General features: G+C 36.1%; 1 protein-coding gene across 1 annotated transcript; it reads left to right on the top strand.

Annotated features, from left to right (window-relative positions):
• Positions 1 to 4,200: 4,200 nt before the first annotated feature.
• LOC139148275 (BTB/POZ domain-containing protein kctd15-like) lies at positions 4,201 to 19,695 on the top strand. Its single transcript, XM_070719625.1, has 2 exons — positions 4,201 to 4,356; positions 14,078 to 19,695. The coding sequence occupies exon 2, from the start codon at positions 14,093 to 14,095 to the stop codon at positions 14,867 to 14,869; it is 777 nt and encodes a 258-aa protein (XP_070575726.1). The 5' UTR covers positions 4,201 to 4,356; positions 14,078 to 14,092; the 3' UTR covers positions 14,870 to 19,695.
• Positions 19,696 to 21,239: the final 1,544 nt, after the last annotated feature.

The following is a 21,239-nucleotide window of genomic DNA, read 5'->3' as shown; positions in this document are numbered from 1 at the left end:
TCGAAATTTCGAGTAACCCAACCCCCCTCCAACCATGGTGAATTTGAGTAACCCCCTCTCAAACACATAAATTTTGACTGACCCCCCCTTAGAAAAGTTAAACATCATTACATATTTTTGCAAAATTTATAAAAATACAGCAATAGTAAACACCTTTCAAATCCTGTTATACCCTGCTAGATTATCATCGCTTATCTCAAGACGGTTGAAAAATGTGAAACTATCAAAATGAAATTTAAAGTCACAACAAAATATAGATATAAAAGCTCACGCGCTATAACAAGTATCCAACCATATAGTATTGTTTAATTTGGATGGGTATCGTGACAGGGTTTTCACTAGGATATCTGACAAGGCAGAATTTGAAAGTGCGGCAGAAGGGGGAACATGCAAAAGGCTGAGGGAGAAGTGTCAGAGGGAGGGTGTCCCCTCTCTTGCGTGGAAAGATTTGAGAAATTGGTGTTTGCAATGATGCAGTATGGTGCAATCTGAGAGGTGTTTTCAATTTGTTTGTTTTTTTTACCAAGCAAAACTGTTAGAACACCCAAGGGGGAGAGCACGAGAGGGGATGTTTCCTCTTGCGTGGGAATGTTTTGAGAAATTGATGTGTGCAATGGTGCAATCTGAGCGGCATTTCAATTTATTTTGCATCAAAAATTGAGTAACCCCTCTTCTTTCTCTCCTCATTTTGAGCAACCCGTTTGTACCTTCACTTTTTTGAGTGACCCCTCAGATTTCTCCGACCCCCAGGCATAATGATGTTGGTTCCCTTACAATTTTCTCAGACAACTTCATATCACATGAAAATCATGCGATGTTGAAGTTAAAGTGTAAAGGATTTTGTACGGAATGAAAAAGGTTACTATGAGATTTCCCAACATTAACAACGACATTAACAACGTCTACAACCATAATTGTCGTCGTCATCATCATCATCATCATCATCATCATCATCATCATCTTGAAAAAAAACCCCGAAAATATTGACCAGATTTGCGGTTAAATTCATAGCACATTCACCAACTGAAGCACGACGTGACATTATTCAAAAAATTGCTCTCTTTGAAGCTTATATTAATTTGGAATCAAAAGAGTTAAAGAGCATACCGTAACCTACGTTTTAAAATGCTGCCGGATAGAATATATTTCCGAAATGGTTACAATCAGTGGTTTGGAAAAGTTTTTCAGAAGTAAGAATTTGGAAAAAGGTGACGCGCCGTGTCAGATCTATTGACACTGCGTTCATTGATTTCCCCACCCCCCGGGAAACATATCTTTTCTAATTCTCCTCCATTGATTATATTGAAGTAAAAATTATCAAAATTTGGTTTTCAACAATAACACTGGGCATTACACATAATATAAGCTGTACAAACGTAGACGTGATCGGAAATGTAATTAGACATAAGACAGGGAGTTACTGAATTCTCGAGGTTGGTCCTTCGAACCGCCACCCCAGTACCCACCGTGTGAACAGTCTACTTGATTTATGAAATTATGACAGCACGTTTCATACGTCAGTATCACCGTAAACCGGTAGCCCGTAAACTGTTAACCGATTGCTATGGAGTGTTTATGACGATGTCGTATATTTTTACACGCGCCATAAGATTTGGTCTAGTTTTTTAATTTATATGATATTTGTTAACGTGTACTATCGTCATTCTGTGTGTCTTGAGAACGCACATCATGTGCCCAGCAAAGCTTACGAGAGCATTATTCCAAATGTAAATCATGGACTCTCTCTGTCTTTTTATCAATGTCTGTCTGTCTGTCTGCCTGCTTGCCTGTCTCTCTGTCTATCTCTCATTTGTGCAAATTGCAATGGCTGACTCCCGTTTTATTTCACTTTTTCACATTTTATCGTCAGCTCATTCATATTCAGCAATTTAGACAGCTTGCATGGGTGGCAGACAACCAGCCCTGAACAAAACAGTGAAATGAAATAAGTTTACCGATCTTACATTCTTTCTTTTTCGTTAATTGGTTTAATTTTGTCGTTGTTGTCAAATAAACCTTATGCTCCTATTGCGTAAGCGATGGAAATACAAGGAAATTCGGGTATAACGAACAACATAAACAATCTGTGTAGCATATCCTAGCAAGCTTTGCCACTTGAAAATAACAACAAAAAGAAAACAATTAAGCAAAGACAAATAGCGAAAATAGCCGGTGAATAACTAGGTCTGACAACAAACTACTGATTTTTTGCGAGGGACTCGGAACTTCTTTATAATAATGGTGTTACTCGAAACAACGAGTTTAAGTCCTACCATTGTCCTTTTTCTATAGCCACTCAATCTATAAAATATAATGAGGATGTACCGATGTCAGGCGCAGAACGGGTGAATAAATCATATTATTGTGGACAAATATCCGAATGCGTCAGAGATTTGATCATTGGTATTCGGATCGAAGTATAATTATCTTAACATTCTTTTTTATTCATAACATGTCAAACTGGCAGCGTCGGGTACTATGTACATTTTTTAAGAGGGGGGGGGGGGCGCAAATCCTATGATGGAATATAAGCTTATGGCTTCATATTGCCATATACCAGAATGACCAAACATGATTTCGAGGAAATCATCCATGCTGAGATCAGTGCTAAGAATATGTGTTGAGTAGATTGTGACCAACGATTGAAGATCAACCTCCCAGAACATGCGTGCATGCTAAACGAAAGTTCTTGCATTGACCTTACCTCCCAAACCCCTAAACGAAAAGTCTAGAAGAACAAAGGTTCGACCACTGCGGACAACGATTCTGTGATGCGGTCTCACTTCGAACACGATAACTTGCTGAAATTGGTAGTTGAGAGTTTAAACTATTGACCTGTTTTTGAACAATAAAATTTTTCGATAAAAATCCGGAAGGTAGTTGAATATTGAACATACACGGTTTCATTTATGGCATAACCGTGATAGCCAATATAATAGTTCGTGCGACTTTGCCCACAATAATCGATATAGGAGCTGAAGACTCCCTAAACACGATTATTTTCACTTTATATGTTGTGTTTTGATCACCACTGTCTCTTAAAATACGGATTCCATGGGGAACTTACGGTAACTTGCACTTCAAAATGGGAACAGAAGTCGGACCAAGAGGTGGAAAAAATCAATTTAGAATGTTTGCCATTTATACAAAGATCATGCTTCTGTTGTAGACAGAAGGAGAGAGGACGACAGTTCAACCGGATGAAAGAGCGAAATATAGAACTACATATGATATTTTTATACTTTAGGCATAAACTTATATAATAACATAAGCTTATGCATGATATTTTTGTCAGTAGCACCTAAGATACAACCGCAGTGCTTTCTTACCGTTTTAAGATTGAAATTTCGACAGATTTCACTCTACCCTAATCCACAATATAAATCAAATACGCTTTTACACGAGTGCGCCTTTCCTCAATTTCAGCCGAAGCTTAGGCGCCAGGTTAGTTCTTTTCCCGACATAACATCACTTGCTAAATAGACATTAGGCCTTAAATAACGTGTCTTGGCTGTCAGCGACTGTGAAAATCGCTCCGATTCATCTATTTCAACACATAACAAATTGCTTAGGTCGCACGGCAAAACTACGTATAGATTTAAAACACATATGTTCACACTTTATTTACAAAAATATATTGAATTATGAAACGTTTGCTGTTATCGCTTTAAAGTTATAAGCGCGTTAGCATTTTTTGGAAGTCGACCTAGAGTCGTATCGTCTGCTGGAGTTTGAAAATACAAATTCTCCGATAACGATGCCTGTTTCTTTAAGCTCATAGAACTGCAAATGCAACGTTCTGGACGCGATGACAAAATGGAAAGTTTAAACCACACCTTCGAGAAAATTTATCTGTTTGTTTTGAAGCTGTTCCTTAAGAATTAGTATTGCAAGCATTACATTTTACTTGTAAACTGCATGGTGCTGTTCATTGAATATGTGGTGGCGGTAACTCATCGCATGTACTTGAACCCCTAGCTGTCCCTTTTTCTTGTAAATCTGTAGATTTGCCGCCGAAACATCAGCTTATTCAAAGGCTTTTTTTGACACTTTATAACATTAGGGCGCATGAAATATCAGTATAAACATAATTTTCACAAAATGTTCAGTTCTGAATCACTAGAATGTGATTTTTCGGGACTACAGAACTGCTTTTTTCACTGAAATCAAGCTTAACTAGGTAGTCTTGTTTCTCGCGAGATTCCAAACAGACGCATACCCGGAAGCATTTGAAATTGCCGGCGGCAAACTTTCTTCAACGTCGCCATTTTTCCACGCTGGCCGTTTCCAGAATTTTTCTAAAAAATCCCTGGTTTAAATTGACTTTCTGCTGATAGAAAAAGTCGATTGGATAAGGTAGGGATTTGTTAATTAGCGTGTTAATCGTTCTAATAGTTGATGATGCATGGTGGAAGTTGGATTGCCTTGCTACTCACACCACGAGGTCCTATGGCGAAGACATCAAACAAAACAGACGCAAATATGTTGTTGGGCTTTCAGGTCAACGATCAAACCGTTCTTTAGTTTTTTAAATCTTGTGTTCGGATTTTAACTGCTACGATCACAGTTTTAATTGTGATGAAGATGACGAACGCAGCTCAGAGACCGAAGGCGATTTTTCCAATCTGAAACGTTGCGATTCACTGAACAGAAAGAGGGACGCAGAAGGTACGGGCGGCGCGTCAGACTTAGTCTTAGTCGGATCTCTGACAATCCAACGACGTTCATTTGACAAAACACCTTATTTGTCCTTAGTCTTTCCGACCGTGTCAGTGGAGCTGTTGTAAATTGCTTTTGACTGTTGGGTGCGAGAGCGACAGACTCGGCGTATGTGATTTTTTTAAATTTTCGCTGACGCTGCGCTGAGAGTGAAAGTAGGCCGTGGTCTTTGTTGCTGTTGGTTTAGGATGTGATGCGAAAACGCATACAATGTAAACAGCCCCGACTGACAGCTGTGTTGAGCGTGTGGCGATACTGTTGAAAGGTGGCACACCGAACGTAATTTCAACAGATTGTTTTATGAACTTAGGGCATCTGTAAACACGGGAAAATTGCGATGTTTTCAAGTCCGGACGAGGTGGCGTAGTTTTTTGCCGACGCTCGGCGAGCGTTCTAGTCATGCGTTAAATGCAATCAATGTTATATGCTAAATTGGTTGACCCTCTGAAAGCTCCCTACTTGATGCCCATTGTCGATGCCGTTTTCAACGAATGTTACATTTGTACAATTGACGCATTAGGCAGTAAAATAGGTTAGATAGCTGCCACTTGTGGGCCAAGTCATCCGTTCCATGTGTGTGTATATGGATGCTAATAATGAAGCAGTTTCGACTCAATACTCTACTCGCAAATCGGTTTCACACTTTCTGTAGATTTTAAGCCGAAAACGATTAGACGAAAAGAAAGGAGAATGAACTTATAGCATTCGCCTCTTGTTTTGTTTCCCATGGACACAAAAGCTAATCGTATCCAATTTTCTCCTTTCTTTACACCAAGACTGAGTTGAGGTCTTAATTGTAAGAACTAACAAATCTGTTTAACAATGTATCTAATTAAGTGCACATGGGTAAACCGCATTGAGAGTGTCTGGGACCGTGTGTCTCCTTCGAAAACCTGAAAAGGCATTTTAAGGCCCGATTTCTAAGTTTTCTAGCATGAATTATTTATGACTTTATTATGTCCATCTTTGTAAGAAACTCCAGACGGGCCATTGCATAACCTTGCTCACATCAAGGAATGCCGCTGGTCAGCCAGCCAGAAGGCTCTTTGGTTACCAATCTTAGTATGCCATCTTTCTTTCTCATCGCTTTGGCATGTATGAGTGTATTGACTTCTCTGACACATGGCCTTTTATAGGGTATATAAGAAATGGTACAGTTTAATTAGGTTTTAGGTGAGCAATGATTTATGAGTGACAACCATTGAGTTACAATGGAGAGGGAAAAAATCAAATTGTATAAAAGGGAGATATGTGGTTATTTCACTTTTCATGAGAATTTTAGCTTGAAATATTCAAAGGAAAACACAATTAAGCTTCCATCAGATTTACAGATTTTCACTCATTGTTGACAATATTTTCATGTATTTGATATATTCACTGATCTGCAGTGCTAAGACAGATGAGTGACTCATAACAATCTCAAAATATGAAATTGATTTGAGATGTGAAATAGTCTTCCTTTTCATGATTTGTCTTTGCCAATCATTTGTAAAAGTAAATGATCAATAATTTATTGTATGGAGAATAATCTTAAATAAACTGTTTTCAAACAGTTTTGAGGAATAATCAGCAGACGTAAATCTTTGTCGCTAGCTCTACACAGATATGAAATCTGTACACCACACAATAGGTAAGCCAGTGTACGGTGTTAAAAAAAATTGTATTCTTTCTGCAAATGTTAAATGGTAAATTTCAAAAATATTAACTGTAGAAATCTGTGTATTGTTGTGACAATATTAATTTGTAGTGAATAGGAAATTTTTTTCCTATCTTTGTAAATCTGCAGGTTCCCATGCGATTGCATTTTGTGAGCTGTACACTTATTCAGTTGAAATAGTTCTAAAAACAAAATGGGAAAGATACCCTAAAGGTGACTGCAATTTGAGACACTTTGCATGGTAGGTTATGGCTATTGGTCAAATTAGTCACACCAGGTGTTCAGAGAGTCACAGCATGGCTTGAATAGAAAACCTGTTTGTCACAGCCATCAACCAATCAGGTACATCAGGTCAAATCTGTTGCTCATCATTTTTATGCATTAAAATTATGAGGTCAGTGTCTTTTTCCCAATATATTCATGTTATTTCTTTCTATCATGAAATACATGGAGGAATTATGTCATGGTAACAATATGTTAATAGGGAATTAATATGCATATCCTACCCACCACAATATCGGAGTCATTTTATGATCAAGGTACCTATAAGCTGTACAAGCACACACTTTTCTGGAACAAAGGGAAAGGATTTCAGAGCTGTTGCTAAGCACATCCACATGTACTCAAATATTTTAAATTGATAGTAATGGCAGCTTTAGGAAACCCGTGGGTGATGTAGCTCCATGGTCCTCAAAAGTCATCAATAAAAGGAAATTTATGAAAATAGTATTTTCATGCTGTTATATGTAACTGAAAGGGAAATAGGTCAAAGGGTAAACTTGTAAATTTACTGTTTTTGGTTTGTATGGTTGCTGATTGCATCAGATGCCCATTGAGCTAGTTGTTTTGTTGTGTACTGTTTCTTACCAGGTCATGCAGTCTTGTCAAGTTATTGAGTCACTGTCTTTTGTCTCTGACATAGGTGCATGTATTGTGATTGATTTCAACTGATGAGATATCTTGGTTTGATTGTTTCTCATAACAACTGATGTTGCTAATTGGTGTTCTCTGTATCTGAACACATTAAGTAGTGGAATGTATAATTGGTTAGGGGTGAAAGTGGGAGTGGCAGTTGTATTGTACACAGAGGAGGAGATAAACCACAGGCAACAATTGACAGTATCTGTCTGTGTGAATCACACTTTTATCAATTTGTAACTGCATATATTCTACTGGATGAATAATTACGAGTCGTCCTCCAGTTCAAACCAGCTGGACACTGTTTAACCAAAAAGGAAGCCAAATTTTTTTTATATATTCATGCTTTTGGTTAACCTGAGTCCCGGTCCATCTATCCAGTCAGCAAAAATAACACAGTACAAGTTAAGTCTGGTTGAACATCAAGTGAGTTTTCAAGTGATGTTTTCTGAAGCATATGTTGTGCAACTTTGTACTCATTTTACAACCAATCTGTCCATATGAGAGAAATGGAAATGTCAGGAGCGCTGTGAAATTTGATGAGTGTGAAATTCTAGAAAAGGTAAGTTGTAGGAACATCTGCAGTCAATTAGAGGGAAATGTATCATCCTTCCTAGCCTTTAGTACACTACTGACAAGAATACCCATTTGTAACTGTCAAAGCTGGAAGGCGTTTTTCCTATTTGGGTTACAGGGAAGTGTGAGATATTAATTAATAGACAGAGAGTCCAATCTGTAATAAGTTTCAAGTAATTTAGATAGAGGTTTCAATTTACCAGTTAGCTCTGAGAATGCAGTCTTTCCTATAGTTATTGTATTCTATGATTTGTGACCGGAAAAAGATTTCTGAAGACGTTTTTCCTGCACTGAATCAATATTGATGTATGCTAATTTACTTATCATGAGTGTTTGCCGATCAGAATCTGCAGAAGGCAAGTGCAGTTTTTTTTGTGAGTAGTTTTTGCATAGGAGTAATAGCAAAAGTCCTATGACATCAACTTTGGTCAGACCATCCCAGGAATACTTACATCACAGATAGTGTGTGACAGTGATTTATCATGATTCATGGTGCATAGATTTGGTCCAGTAATCCAGTGTATAATGCACAATACTGCTAAACAGGTCAGATTTGCCAACTTGGACCACTGTCTTTACCAGAGTCAGTGAAGTATCAAAAGTGACAACGTCAAGCTATCTTTATTTCATATATTATATAAACATGCAAAACTTTGGAGTTCAGAAAAGTCTTTGATAAACAGGAATGGGTTCAGTAACTAATACATTGCTATAAAAACGCTCAACAATGTCAGGAATGTCTTCAAAACTAAATATCTGTAATCGTGTGAAGGAAGTTCTGTATAACTACATGTGACAACTTTTTGAATTTAACAGCTCTCTCTCCCTAAAAAACAAAACAAAACAAAAATAACCTGGTGGAACATTATGTTGTTTATGACACCTCATGTTAGTAACCTGACAAAGTTGATATCTTTGTTTTGCACATCAACTGTTACTGTGGATATATCTTGCTTCGTGCAATATTGGCAAATTGCCAATTATGAATCACTTCACCAACTTATGATAACAGAGTGGTAGGCATGATTTTTAAATTGTGTCATTTTTATAGATTCTGAAGTATTGTCATAAATGTTTCACAGGCAGAGTTCTGCTATTGGATATATGCTGCATTATAATCTTCAAATTGCAGTGAGGGGTCAGAGGGCTCCTCTAAGTCTTCTTAAATTATGGTGGTGATATCTTCAGGAAACTAATGACAAAGATGAGTATTAATGTTTGTTCCAGAATTAGGATTTGTGAAGAACGTCATATCTGTGCAAACCCATGTTCTAATCTGTTACCTGATCTGTATATTCAAAGTGGTAACCATGATTTCAAAGAATACCTTGGAAAACTTATGCAAATTGGTAGATGGATAATTCATTGTAACTGTTATATGCATATCAATTAATCTTATGTGTAATCAAATATGGCTACTATGTGGCCATTTTTTGACTTTAATATTTACATTTAGCAGTCTGATATGTGTGAAAACAAATTTTAGTAGTTTGCCAGATGTCAAGGCAATTCAGTATGAATTTAGACTTGATAATTGATGATAAAACAAAAGTAATCATTTTTAAGTGGTGCAGCTTGCATATTTAGAGTTTATTTACATAATGAAGGGATTTTTGAAATGTGTTAACACTAGAACTTCTTGTTGCATGAAGATGCCACTTTATTTAGACAATTGTTCAGTAGAGACTTTAGTAAATTTTACTTTTGATTTATAGGGTTGCATATTTAAGGTTAATTTGCATAATAGTTCATTTCTGAAAGAGTTTTTGTGGCGTGTGATTTGTAAATGAAATGTGGGAAGAGATTCATGTCTGAACATTTGTTAAGCTCAAAATTCTATGTTTAGTCTGATGTACATCAAGAAAAACTGAACTCAAGTAAATTTAACAAGACCTAGTAGCAATGTGGACAGTATTGAATACAAATATTATGTGATTATTGTTTGGAGAATGCAGTTTTAATTGTTAAAGAATAGTTGCAAATTAGACATCAAGCAAATCCCGAACTCCAAATTTGATATATGATGTAATCTGAATATAAACCTGGTCAATTTAGTAAAGTTCCGAAAGAACTATATTAAAACAGAAATTGCAGACATAGGCAATTTGCTTTTCAGATGTTATAGTGAACATTATAGACATGCCATAACAATGATTTGATCACTCACATCAAAAGAGCTTGATTTTTAAATCTTATCGTTGACTGCTTGAGAGCTCAACAGCTAAAGCAAATCCAAAGTTAGTTGAAAGAAGAAACAAGTCTCTAATCGGGCAGATCTTGTGAAAAATAGTAGCAACAATTGTGCAGTAAGTTGTCTCAGAGTGTCTATTAGTATTATTTACAGACTATGTATATGACAGATGGTAGAGTAGGAAGTGCGCACTCTTTTCACAACACCTGGTGTCACTTGTCAGTTTGCAAACATTCTTTTGTAGGTTTGACTGTCCTGTTTGGCATGTTATGTATGTTTTGTGTGTCAAATGTTATCACATTCTGATCTCTTCAAGTTTAAGTGTATGATAATACTATGAGGGTTACCGGATCCTTCATGTAGCTTTGGGAGCTGAGCCTAACTTTTGATTTATGTCATTCACCAAGAGATAGCATGATGGGGAAAAAATTTCAAATATTACTTTCTTAGCACTTCTCATGAAAACATTACAAAATTTCCTATTGAAATAACAGTAGTCATCATGAAAAGCTGAGTGCTGTTCTTGTAAATTTTCCATTTCTTGTCTGTTGTAGACTTTTGAATATCTAATGTACAGGTAGTGTATGTATCAGGGACAGCTTTTCAGACTTTCAAGTTTTTAACAATACTTCCCTAGTGTACTGCTTGAGAGGACTCATTTACAAGCCTGTAGACTTATCAGCTTTTCACTCTTGTTTTCATGAAAATGAAATTTTTTTCTTTTCGCTGTAGATTTTACAGGGCTAAAGCAGCTATTTGGAATTTCTATTATCGATAAATTTTTTGTAATTTGTTCCTCTAATCCCAAACTCCCTGATTCTTATTGTTGCCCTTAAGATAAAAAGCCTGTAGAATTCTACAGAATTTCTATATCTTACAGAAATTCTATAAATATTTATAGAAATTCTATGGAAGTTAAGAGTTTTTGGTGTATTTTCTACAGAATTCTCTCGATAAACATGATTCTACAGAACTCTGTAGAAAATTTTCTTAAGGATTATTATGGCATTTCCGTGAGGAAAATTTGAACAAAAATATAAAACTCTGTTTTGAGGATACCTGAGAAGTAGTTCTACAGCATGTGACAACATTGAGTGGTATCACCACAAATGACGTCATACCTTTACCATAGACAAAGTACAGTAGTCCATAATGGTGGTACTCACCACAATGTTTGGTGAGTACCATTTCTTGAATGTTTTTCCAATATGCAATTGTATATTCATGGAAAATATAATTTTGTAGTTTTCCGTCGAGCAGATTTTCTCTTGAAGTCTTAGAACGTTTCATTTTGGCAACAGATGTTAACAATTTAATTTCCAAACAGCTGTATGAAATTGCCAGATGGATATTGTTAATCTCTTTCAATTAGGCCCTGACTTTATGATGTAAGTGTTGCTGCAATAATTAGTGTAATTCTTTGCTTTGCTGAAAAGCTGTACAGTAGTAGGCCATTTGCAGGTGTATATGAAACAACCTGTAGATTCGAAAATTGGCCAAACCGTGACAACACTTAAAAACCTCAAGCTATAGTACAACTCATCATTATCTTTAGATTCCTGTCTATTTTTTTGGATGAGTGAAAAGTATTAACTTGTCTGCAGGTGCACACTAACTTTTTATTGATTGTTTTCAATGTCAATGGCAGGTTGTTCTCATTGTTTGTTTGTCCTTTATCAGCAAGTGATAAAATGATTTTGACCCATCAGTGATTGTGTACTTTTGCAACATAGTGACTGCATGACAAATGATTTGGCATTGGAATATATGAACGAATTGTTTCGGACACTATTATCTTACAACACTTCCTCCAAATGCAAATAATTTATTTCTATCTGTGTGATTTATTGTATTCGTTGATATTTTTCCTAAAGCCGGAATGAGAAATTCCTATGTCTGTGACCAATTATTCAGCATTTCTATGTGAAAAAAAAACCCAAAATGCAAATAAGGCAATATGAGAAAGCATTTTTGCAGAAGGTAATTTTGGCACCGTATTGATCAAACACACATACAGAAATCCCAGAAGAGATTTCACTCGCAATCTAATCCATGTGACTCTTTAAACCCGAAAAAAAGTTGCTATATTATGTTTTGGAAATAAAATATTGATTGTCAATGAAAGAAGGTAAAAAGTGCCTTAGTGCATTTTTGTCACGTAATCCAGATTTCCCCCATGAAGAGAAGCAAACTAGATTTAGAATACAACAAAATGAACACAAAATCATGAAGTACGTGTAGCAGGTGTTGTTTCCCTGGCATATTGCTCGTTGAGGATTCAATGTGGTGATAATTTCTTGAGATAGTAGTTTTGAATGTGCATATAAGGATCTACCTACCGAGTGGATTATCATGATGCGGTAAATAATTCATTTTTTGATGCGCAATTTTTTAATCCATAAGTACAGTGTGACATTGTATTGAATGTTGAAAAGTCGCCATGAATGAAGCTTAGTTTATGTATGTTGTGTGACCTAACAATATTCAGAAAAGGTTGAAGAAAGCTTATCTTTATGAACAAAGTACTTGTATCTGCAAGTCAAAGTTTATTTCTGCCGTACAAGTGTGCAAATTGCACATTTCAGACCACTGTGCCCTCAAAATATTGCTGTATGTAGGAAAACCGCTTTCTGAAATTATCATCGTACTTAGAACTCTTAATTACTTTATTTTAACTGAGTTGATGATCTTAACACTTCAATTATTCATATTAACTTTCATTAAGAGATCTAACCTTAGTATTATTGGTACCTGACATTGATACAAGTTTTCAAAAGTAAAACGCTGCGTTTAATTGACATACTATCCACATCAATTGATGTAAATAATTTGCAGATATTTAAGATTTTGACAGTAAATATGTGGTAAAAATACAACATAATTATGTGAAGAGGAAACTTAAAAATAATATAATTTTTAACACAGTTGAAACCTCATCAATCAGTAATACCACAACAAAAACTTTTACTGTCCCTCCCTCTCATGGCACAAAATATTGAAATGTACCTCCCACGTCCTCATTTTAATGACAAAGGCACAAACTGTGCCTTGTCATGATCACCAAGAGAATTAAAACACTGCTGCTGTGTGAGAGGTCAAGTCAGTATTGGGTGTTGCGAGACTACTATAAGAAACTTTCCAGACGTAATACTGTGTAATGACTCGCGTTACTGTTGAAATTGTCTTATTACATCATCAGTCAAAGAAACAATAGGTGATGAGGAGGGGGGGGGGGCAAACTTTATCTGACATCCCCCCTGCCTCCAGAGTGATTACTTGTTTGGAATAATCCTAATGTGGCTGCATGTAGCAGATGGTTGCGTTAGCCATGCAGGGGAGTAGCTTTGCAGAGTTTACATGGATCCCTGCAGACCCTCGTAGCTATACTTCCTCTAGCCAATGTATTTTCACCGCCTCTTCCTTCAACAGATGATCTAGTATCAGCAGTCTTTACTATCTGCGGTGTCACATTTTGTGAATCCTCTCAAATCCTATTGGCCAACTGAAGTCATTCTGTTTCAGTTTCAGATATTTAATAGATGAAGTGTCTGTTTTACGTACTGCTTCAGTAATGCGCAAGTCTTTTTATGCTCAGGGCTGTTGCTGATCAGTTTTGATTTCAGCTTCTATGATAAGTGGTGTGGCAATTTCTTACCTTTCCATACCTGTTTTACCGTGTAAAGATTGATACCAATCATTTGAAATAGTTGCTAGGCCACGGCAAAATCAGGAGGTGAAAGGGTGTTACCATTTCATCATTAATCCTGAAACATAAACAGTGCATTATCACTTTGTATAAATTGTTCCTCAAATGGCCTGTACTTATCAATAATTCTTATCACTGAGCTTGCTTCTACTTTTTTGAAACTTGATCAATGCTTTGTATGGTCAGGCATATTTTAATTGCTAATTACCTCACATTGTCTTTTTCCATATTTCTCAGTGTTCATGTTCGCTCATCAGTATCATCATCATGGAAAAATCATACTAAACATTGTCAATTTATCTTTTCACAGCTTATCCTCATCGCCATGGCATCATCATCTCCAGTTCCTTCTTCATCGTCCTCATCAATACAGGGGGTGCCCTGCGTCGCCCCCCTCAACAGGTTCTCAGCTCCTGTCCACATTGACGTCGGAGGTCAGATATACACGTCATCACTGGACACGCTGACCAGGTATCCTGACTCTAAACTTGGGAAACTTTTCAATGGCACCATTCCCATCGTCTTGGACAGCCTCAAACAGCACTATTTCATCGACCGTGATGGGCACCTGTTCCGTTACATTCTCAGCTACATGCGAACTTCCAAATTGAACCTTCCAGACAACTTTGCAGAGTTTGAGGGGCTGTATGAAGAAGCCAAATACTACGAGTTACAGAGCATGGTTGAGGCTCTGGAGGAATACAAAGAGGAGAAAGAACGACAGAAGTCAATGGAGGAAGATATTGGATCCAATGAATGCATCATTGTCAACATCAGCCCAGATTGTGGAGAGCGCATCAGCTTGAGTGGCGAGAAAAATCTGGTCCATGAGATATTCCCGGAAATTGGCAGCAGTCTGCTGTGCAATTCCAGCTCTCATTACGGCTGGAATCAAGATTCGCACCATGTGATCCGATTTCCTTTGAATGGCTTTTGCAAGCTCAATTTCGTGCAGGTGCTGCAGCGGTTGTTCCAGTGTGGTTTCAAGATTGCGTCAGCCTGCGGAAGTGGCAGTGAAGGAGCCCAGTGTGCCGAGTACATCATGGTCAGAAAAAGTCTCTCTTTACCGGCAATCACCAAAGAGGAAACCTATTTGGACTGATGACTAAACTCTGATATACTCACGTTTAATTTCTGGACAATACTTGTTATAAAATCACTTTAATCACTGTAAATTTTTCAAATTCAAGCCATTTGAACCAAGTTTGGATTTGTCAAAGTACATGCAAAATTTTCCTCAATAATCTTTAAAAGAGTTGAGTGAAAGGAGTCAAAGAAAAAAATAAATCTTGATCATGACTTTTTAAGTTTTAACCAATGACTGAAAGATTTTTACTCAAAAGGTTTATGATTCGTCAACAAAGGACAAAGGTCAAAACAGTGTTACTGTACTTTTGTAAATTCTCTTGGAGAAAATTTGTCCAGTTGCTAGCATATTTGCTGTCAATGTTCATAAAACAAGAAAATAACAGAAAATATTCAAAATGAAAATTTACAACATGCAGATACAATTGCAAATTGAAACACGCAATTGTGTGTGCACTTTGATTACTTGCATGTACCTGAAAATTCAGAGCTGGGTAATTTATAATTCCTTGCAGCATTAACCGTTCTAAAGTATTTCTTGCCTAGTGTGTCGATTTTTTGCATTCTAGAAAACCGTAGGGTAGCATTGATGTTATGAGATGTCACCTAATCATGCTGAAAAATTCAGGATAGTTTCACATTTATCGCGCCAAAGACAGTCCAAATATTCTAGTTGGCTATTTTGGGTTTATGACGCCCGACAGAATGATATTATCAGATTGGCTTGTCTTGAAAACAAATATGTAATTTTTTTGTGTCATGTACCAAAGAATATTATTGAATTCACTCATTTTTAATTCTCCAATAGTCATAAAAGAGCAAAGCCATTCCAAGATCAAATTGTTTTGTTTAAATCCTGAATGCTCTGTGTTATTGCAGCCTTTTAAAGGCCCAGTAGCTAATTCCTGACCAGCAGCAGTGGATGTGTGTGTTATCTGCCTTTTCCATCGTACTCAGAAGTATAAGTCTCCTGTGAAGAAACACAGGATGAGACACTTTGCCTTTAAGTGTCTTTAACCGTTGAAAGGGAATACACTAAGATTGTCCTGATTTGCTAATTTTTGTATCAAAAGTGGTTAAAACCTGATCTTGATCAATTCAGAATATTTGTATGGTCTAGCTGACATATCCTTAGGAACTCCATGACTGGTCATAAGAATGGGAAAAACACAGAAATGGAATTAGAAAAAGGAGAAGAAGATAAACTGCATCTGACAGAAATTGCCATGTAAAATCCAGCAACTCATACTTTTCCAGCTTCATTAGGTAATGATATGTGAAATGAATTGAGCAGGTTGTAGTTGCTTGGGGCAAGCTGACTCCCTGGGAGTATCTGCGCTGCTCTCTCTGAATATTAGAAGCATAAATAACGTTTGAATGGCAGCTCCTTGGCTGTCTGAGGTCAATTAAAATGTCCAATGCATCAGTCGTCATGTTTTCTATCTGTCGTTCATTTCCTAAAATGATGCTTTACAAAACTAACCAAATAAAAATGAAACAAGGTATTAACAAACAAACAAACAAAAAATAGGTAAACCTGAAGACATACACTGCCAACTTTGCAATTTGTTTTAATTTCAATTTGTAAAACGACAATATCGTTATCTTCTTGATTTCTCAGCCATCCCACTCGTCACAACTGATAAATGTAACTTCCTCAAATTTATCTTGCCTATTCAAACCAGTTTGCTCAGAAAACCTCTCATTAGTCTTTTAATGTTGTGTGATATCTGTATAGGGGTAACTTTGAAAGCTGGATAGTGAGATGTCAAGTATTTGTACAGCCATACACTTGAACTTCCATGCCAAATTAGTAGAACAACTCAATTTAAACACTAGTCGTATGATTTTAGACTCTTTTGAATATCTAGGATACAATCCATCAATTTGATTTCATAGGAATAATTTATCACTTTGCAAACTGTGTTTTAGTGTAATGAATTAATTTTTATCCATATTACGTCACCAGCCAGGCTTTCACACTAAATTTATGCAGATGTTCATATTTCACTAGTAAGCTTAATTAGTTTTCAAGAATATATTTCTGTGTACGTTATCACAAATACAAAAGAAAACAATGTCCTGCTGACCTCCTGGAAAAGAAACATTTGAGTGAGTGTACATGTCATATCCTTGACCCCCTTATAAAAACTTAGGCTAGTTTCAGACTGTTTAATCACTGTGTATCAATTTGGTGTGGAATTATTTAGTTAATTGGAACATGACATCACAAAAACCTATGTAGCTGTGGTAACATATTTTGTGTATTTCTACTTCAAGGGAACAATAGGTACCCTTAAAACCATGAAACTATGAAATTACATGTAGGCATAACCTCAATAAAAAACAAAAACATGAACGCAAGCTTGTTCGGTATCATAGGCTTACTGCATTGGAAAAACAAAAATGTGCTCAGTTGGTTGCTCTCACTGTAGGCTACTTTTGTCACATTTTCCATTTTCATCCACACACAGCACAGCTTTGTGTTGTTTATTTGTACCCGTAAGTGATGTTAAAATTTGCAAGTGATATCACATTTTGCAGAGAAAGGTCCATTTCCTCAACCCTACAAGGTCATGACTTGCATCAAAGCTTGGTGACATGTCATTGGTATGTCAAATTGTCAAATGGGAAGTGAAGTCATACCCTAATAACTTTGCAATTGAATATTTTGCATCAAGTTATATTCTGAAAAGTGGTATTCATGTAGAGCAACAGAATTTGGTACATGGCATAAGGCTGCTTCTACTGGAGACCAGCTTGGTCCTCAGTCAGGTTTGGTTGATACCAAAGCATAAAGAAAGATATCACAATTTTGATTAAAAAATGATGGCTGATCCATAGTATTGCAATGGTATCCGTTATGCCATTGGGTCAAAGGTTACCAAGTGATGCTTGATCCTTTAACTTGAATATGAACTTCTGTTGATTTTCCCTTTTGCAACCATATTACCCTTGTACTGTTTGTCAAGGGATTTCTTTCCCCTCAATTATCATTGATGTAGTTAGAATGGCGCTTTATGGAAATGTTCAGTGTGTTTGTTTCACCAGTACCTTCCTTTCATCAAAATAGATGTATTGATTGACACGTGTGCAATTTCATTGAATTCTAAGTTCCATTGTTTTATTTAGAATGTTATGTTCTTATAAATTCTGTACATTTTACATCAAAGCTCTGATGTTTGAATGAAAAAAAATTTGAAGGATTATTTGCTTAACAACGGTTGTTAAGAGGGCTTAGTAATAACAGAGAAGACATGAGCTGATTGTCAGTTTCTTTGAAAGCTGAGAAGTGACAGTGCCAATGTGGACAACCATAAGACTGTAGATGATAACATGCCTTAGAATTGCGAAAGTAGCACTGCAAATTTCAATAGATTCTTAGATCTACTTCAACTTTTTTCAGTGATCATGAGTGTTTGAAATCAATAATGTAAGGTCATTTCACAACAGAGTAATAAGTGTAACAGTTAACTTGTGATGAATTTCTTCTGTCGGACTGCAAATACTGGCTGCCTGGGTTTAGGTCAAAGTGGAAATATGAGCATACCAACATGGATTATCAATCAAGTTTTTTCATAGACTGCAAATCTGCTTTGTTTCCAAAGGGTTCCATTCTTCATTTTGTCTCATAGGAATGTTCATTCAGAAATTTTAAAATCACAGTTTTAGGGCTGTGGGGTCATTGTCCTCAGCGTAGCACCAGTATTGTCAAACTCATTGTAAATAATCGTAGTACTGTCTGACATATATAGCATTTTAACTTCCAGTTCAAAATTCTTACAAATCATGCTGATAAATTACAGAATCTTGTTTCAATAGATACTTTAATTCATTGTAATGATGCCAAAAATGTGATAATATCAGAAATATATTTTCATGTAAATTTATTTTGGTTTTGGTTTGTTTTTAATGAATTTTGTTAAGGATTTCTCAATGGGATTTTACAAGTGAAAGTTTGTAAAAGAAAGTTTCAAAGAAAAAAGATTTTTCCAAATTTTTTGTCTGGCTAATTTTGTCGCTATTTTACCAAAATAAAGCATGTTTAACTCAGATGTAGATGTATTGCATTAAAAAGCACAGTGAATTTTTTATTTTGTTCACTAGCATTTTAACTTAAGAGAAACTCCTGGTCTTGTAAAACTGGCCCTGTATGCGTTGAATTATCAACTCAGTTTGTGAAGGAAAAATGCAATGAAGGTACTCAGTGTTTCTGATTGGTTGATGGTGGTCACATGTAACAAAGAAAAGTCTCTGATTTGATGATAATATACAAACCTGATGAAAGTAACTACTGATGACCATCTGAATGGGTGGTGGTCACTCAAAACTGGTTACATTATCATCACCGTAATAAGACTTTATATGCATTTAATTCTAGTTTTTCCAACATGTTGATGATTTATCTCATTTTGATTGCTTTTACTTATTGATGTAATGTAGTTGTGATTTCAGAAATCAAACTCAGTTTAGAATGGAAAAGCTTGATATAATCTCAATAGTTTGCAACAGAAGTTACTACTCTGCGATAAATAAAGCAAACCATTCCAGTTCAATTTATAGTGAAACTTTCAGAAATGTGCCATTTTCTCTAAATTGCTCACTGCCTTTTTGTTCTTTCTGATTAAGATGGGTATAAGAGTGCTGGAGTCAATGATTATATACGACTTGATAGTTTTGAAATACCTATAATATGTTATATACCCTGTCAAAGCCTAAAAGAACTATTAGAGTTGTAATATGAATACGTCATTTAAAGATGACAGCATTTGTCGTGGTATTTCATCTATATGGAACCTTCTCAACAAGAATTGTAATAAAAATATATAAAAAAGCATATTTTTCTGACTTTTTAGAAGTACAATTCCTTGTATTGATATTTATCCTTCCTAGATACAAACTGAATCCTGATAGTAAGGCTATAAAGTGTGTGAATAAATAAGCTTGCCCATTGCTATATGTGATGCACTTATCAATGTTAGACTTTTGGGTGCACTTATCCATTCGCAATGGAGCTGTCGACAGGCTAGTAAAGTTTGCTTAAGGCTCCCATTAGCTGTAAATTTCCATGTATTTTCTTGTCTTTTTTTCTGTTTGTAAAATTCAGTTCCTTTTCCCTCCTTGATTTGAGTGATGTCAAAATGTATAGTATTCACCTATGAACACAGCCTATGTTAATTTTGACAGGTCATTCTCAGTCCACACTTTGAGAATTCATTTGTCAAGAATCACATATGCAGGCTGTTCATATTGTGTTGGACTTGCTAGGCTAGACTAATATTTTTGTGTTTAAAGCTTGTTTCACGAGGAACAAAAACAATGAAAATATTATCAACAGTTACAGCTTTTGTCCCTTTTCTACTGCCGATTTTCTAGTAGTTCTGATAATATGTGCAACTGGTAGTTCTTGTAATATATACGAGTAGTAGTTCTGGTAATGTACGTGCACAACTCGACTTTTTAATATGGATGAGACTATTTTATAGAGTTACAGATGTGAAAGGGGTTTGCAGGTGTTTTCATATATATGATCACATAATGATCTTTCCTGGATTCCTCCCCTCCCATTTCCATTTCCCTAATGTAGTCGGATACTCTGGCCACTTTCAAGTTTCAAGTCCTCCTATTATTTGGTCAGTCTTGTTTCACACAAGAATTATTCTACTTGTTTAGGAACATGGTTTGATAGCTGACAACGCAGCAGCTATACGTGTGTATACAAGGATGTGTGTATGGGTGTATGCATGTGTGTGCATATGAGAGCCAGGTTAAAAACTACAGGTATTTATGCCTACTCAGTATGAAGATGTCCGTAACTATGTATTATGCCCAGTATGGTGGTCCTGTTGTATTCTTTACTTATATTTGTCCATCATGATATTCACTGATGTGCTTGATCATTTTAACTGTTAATTCGCTGATCCCGTCGAGAAAAAAATACCCCAATTATACGGTGTCGCTCAAATTTGATCAGAGTTGGTACATATAGATCAACAATAAGTGTTGTTTCTATCAGTTCAGTGCAGGAAAATTCGACGTTTATGTTATGACAATGATTTCTGCACAGTAAAACCAGAAAAACAACAAGAAATATTTAAACCAGAAAAACAAGAATGACAAAAGTAAATAAGGTCTGAAACTTTAGGTACTGGAGGTCAACTTTAGCAACATGCATAGCAGAGAATGTTTCAACCGTGGATGTACAAAAATAAACATCCATGGTGTGAGCATGCCTGTTAATATGTCACAGTTCATAAACAATGACAGGAAATGACTAATAAGCTGTTTCAGTTACTGCCACCAATCCAACACATAATAGGTACCCTGCATACAAATAGGTTAAAGGTCAAAAACCTCTTACTCAGATGTGTGGGCTGTTTCAGTTA

The sequence above is a fragment of the Ptychodera flava genome, chromosome 13, assembly GCF_041260155.1.
Source record: "Ptychodera flava strain L36383 chromosome 13, AS_Pfla_20210202, whole genome shotgun sequence".
NCBI lineage: Eukaryota > Metazoa > Hemichordata > Enteropneusta > Ptychoderidae > Ptychodera > Ptychodera flava.
The sequence above is the reverse complement of the archived record's forward strand: the minus strand, read 5'-3'. Positions and strand labels throughout refer to the sequence as shown.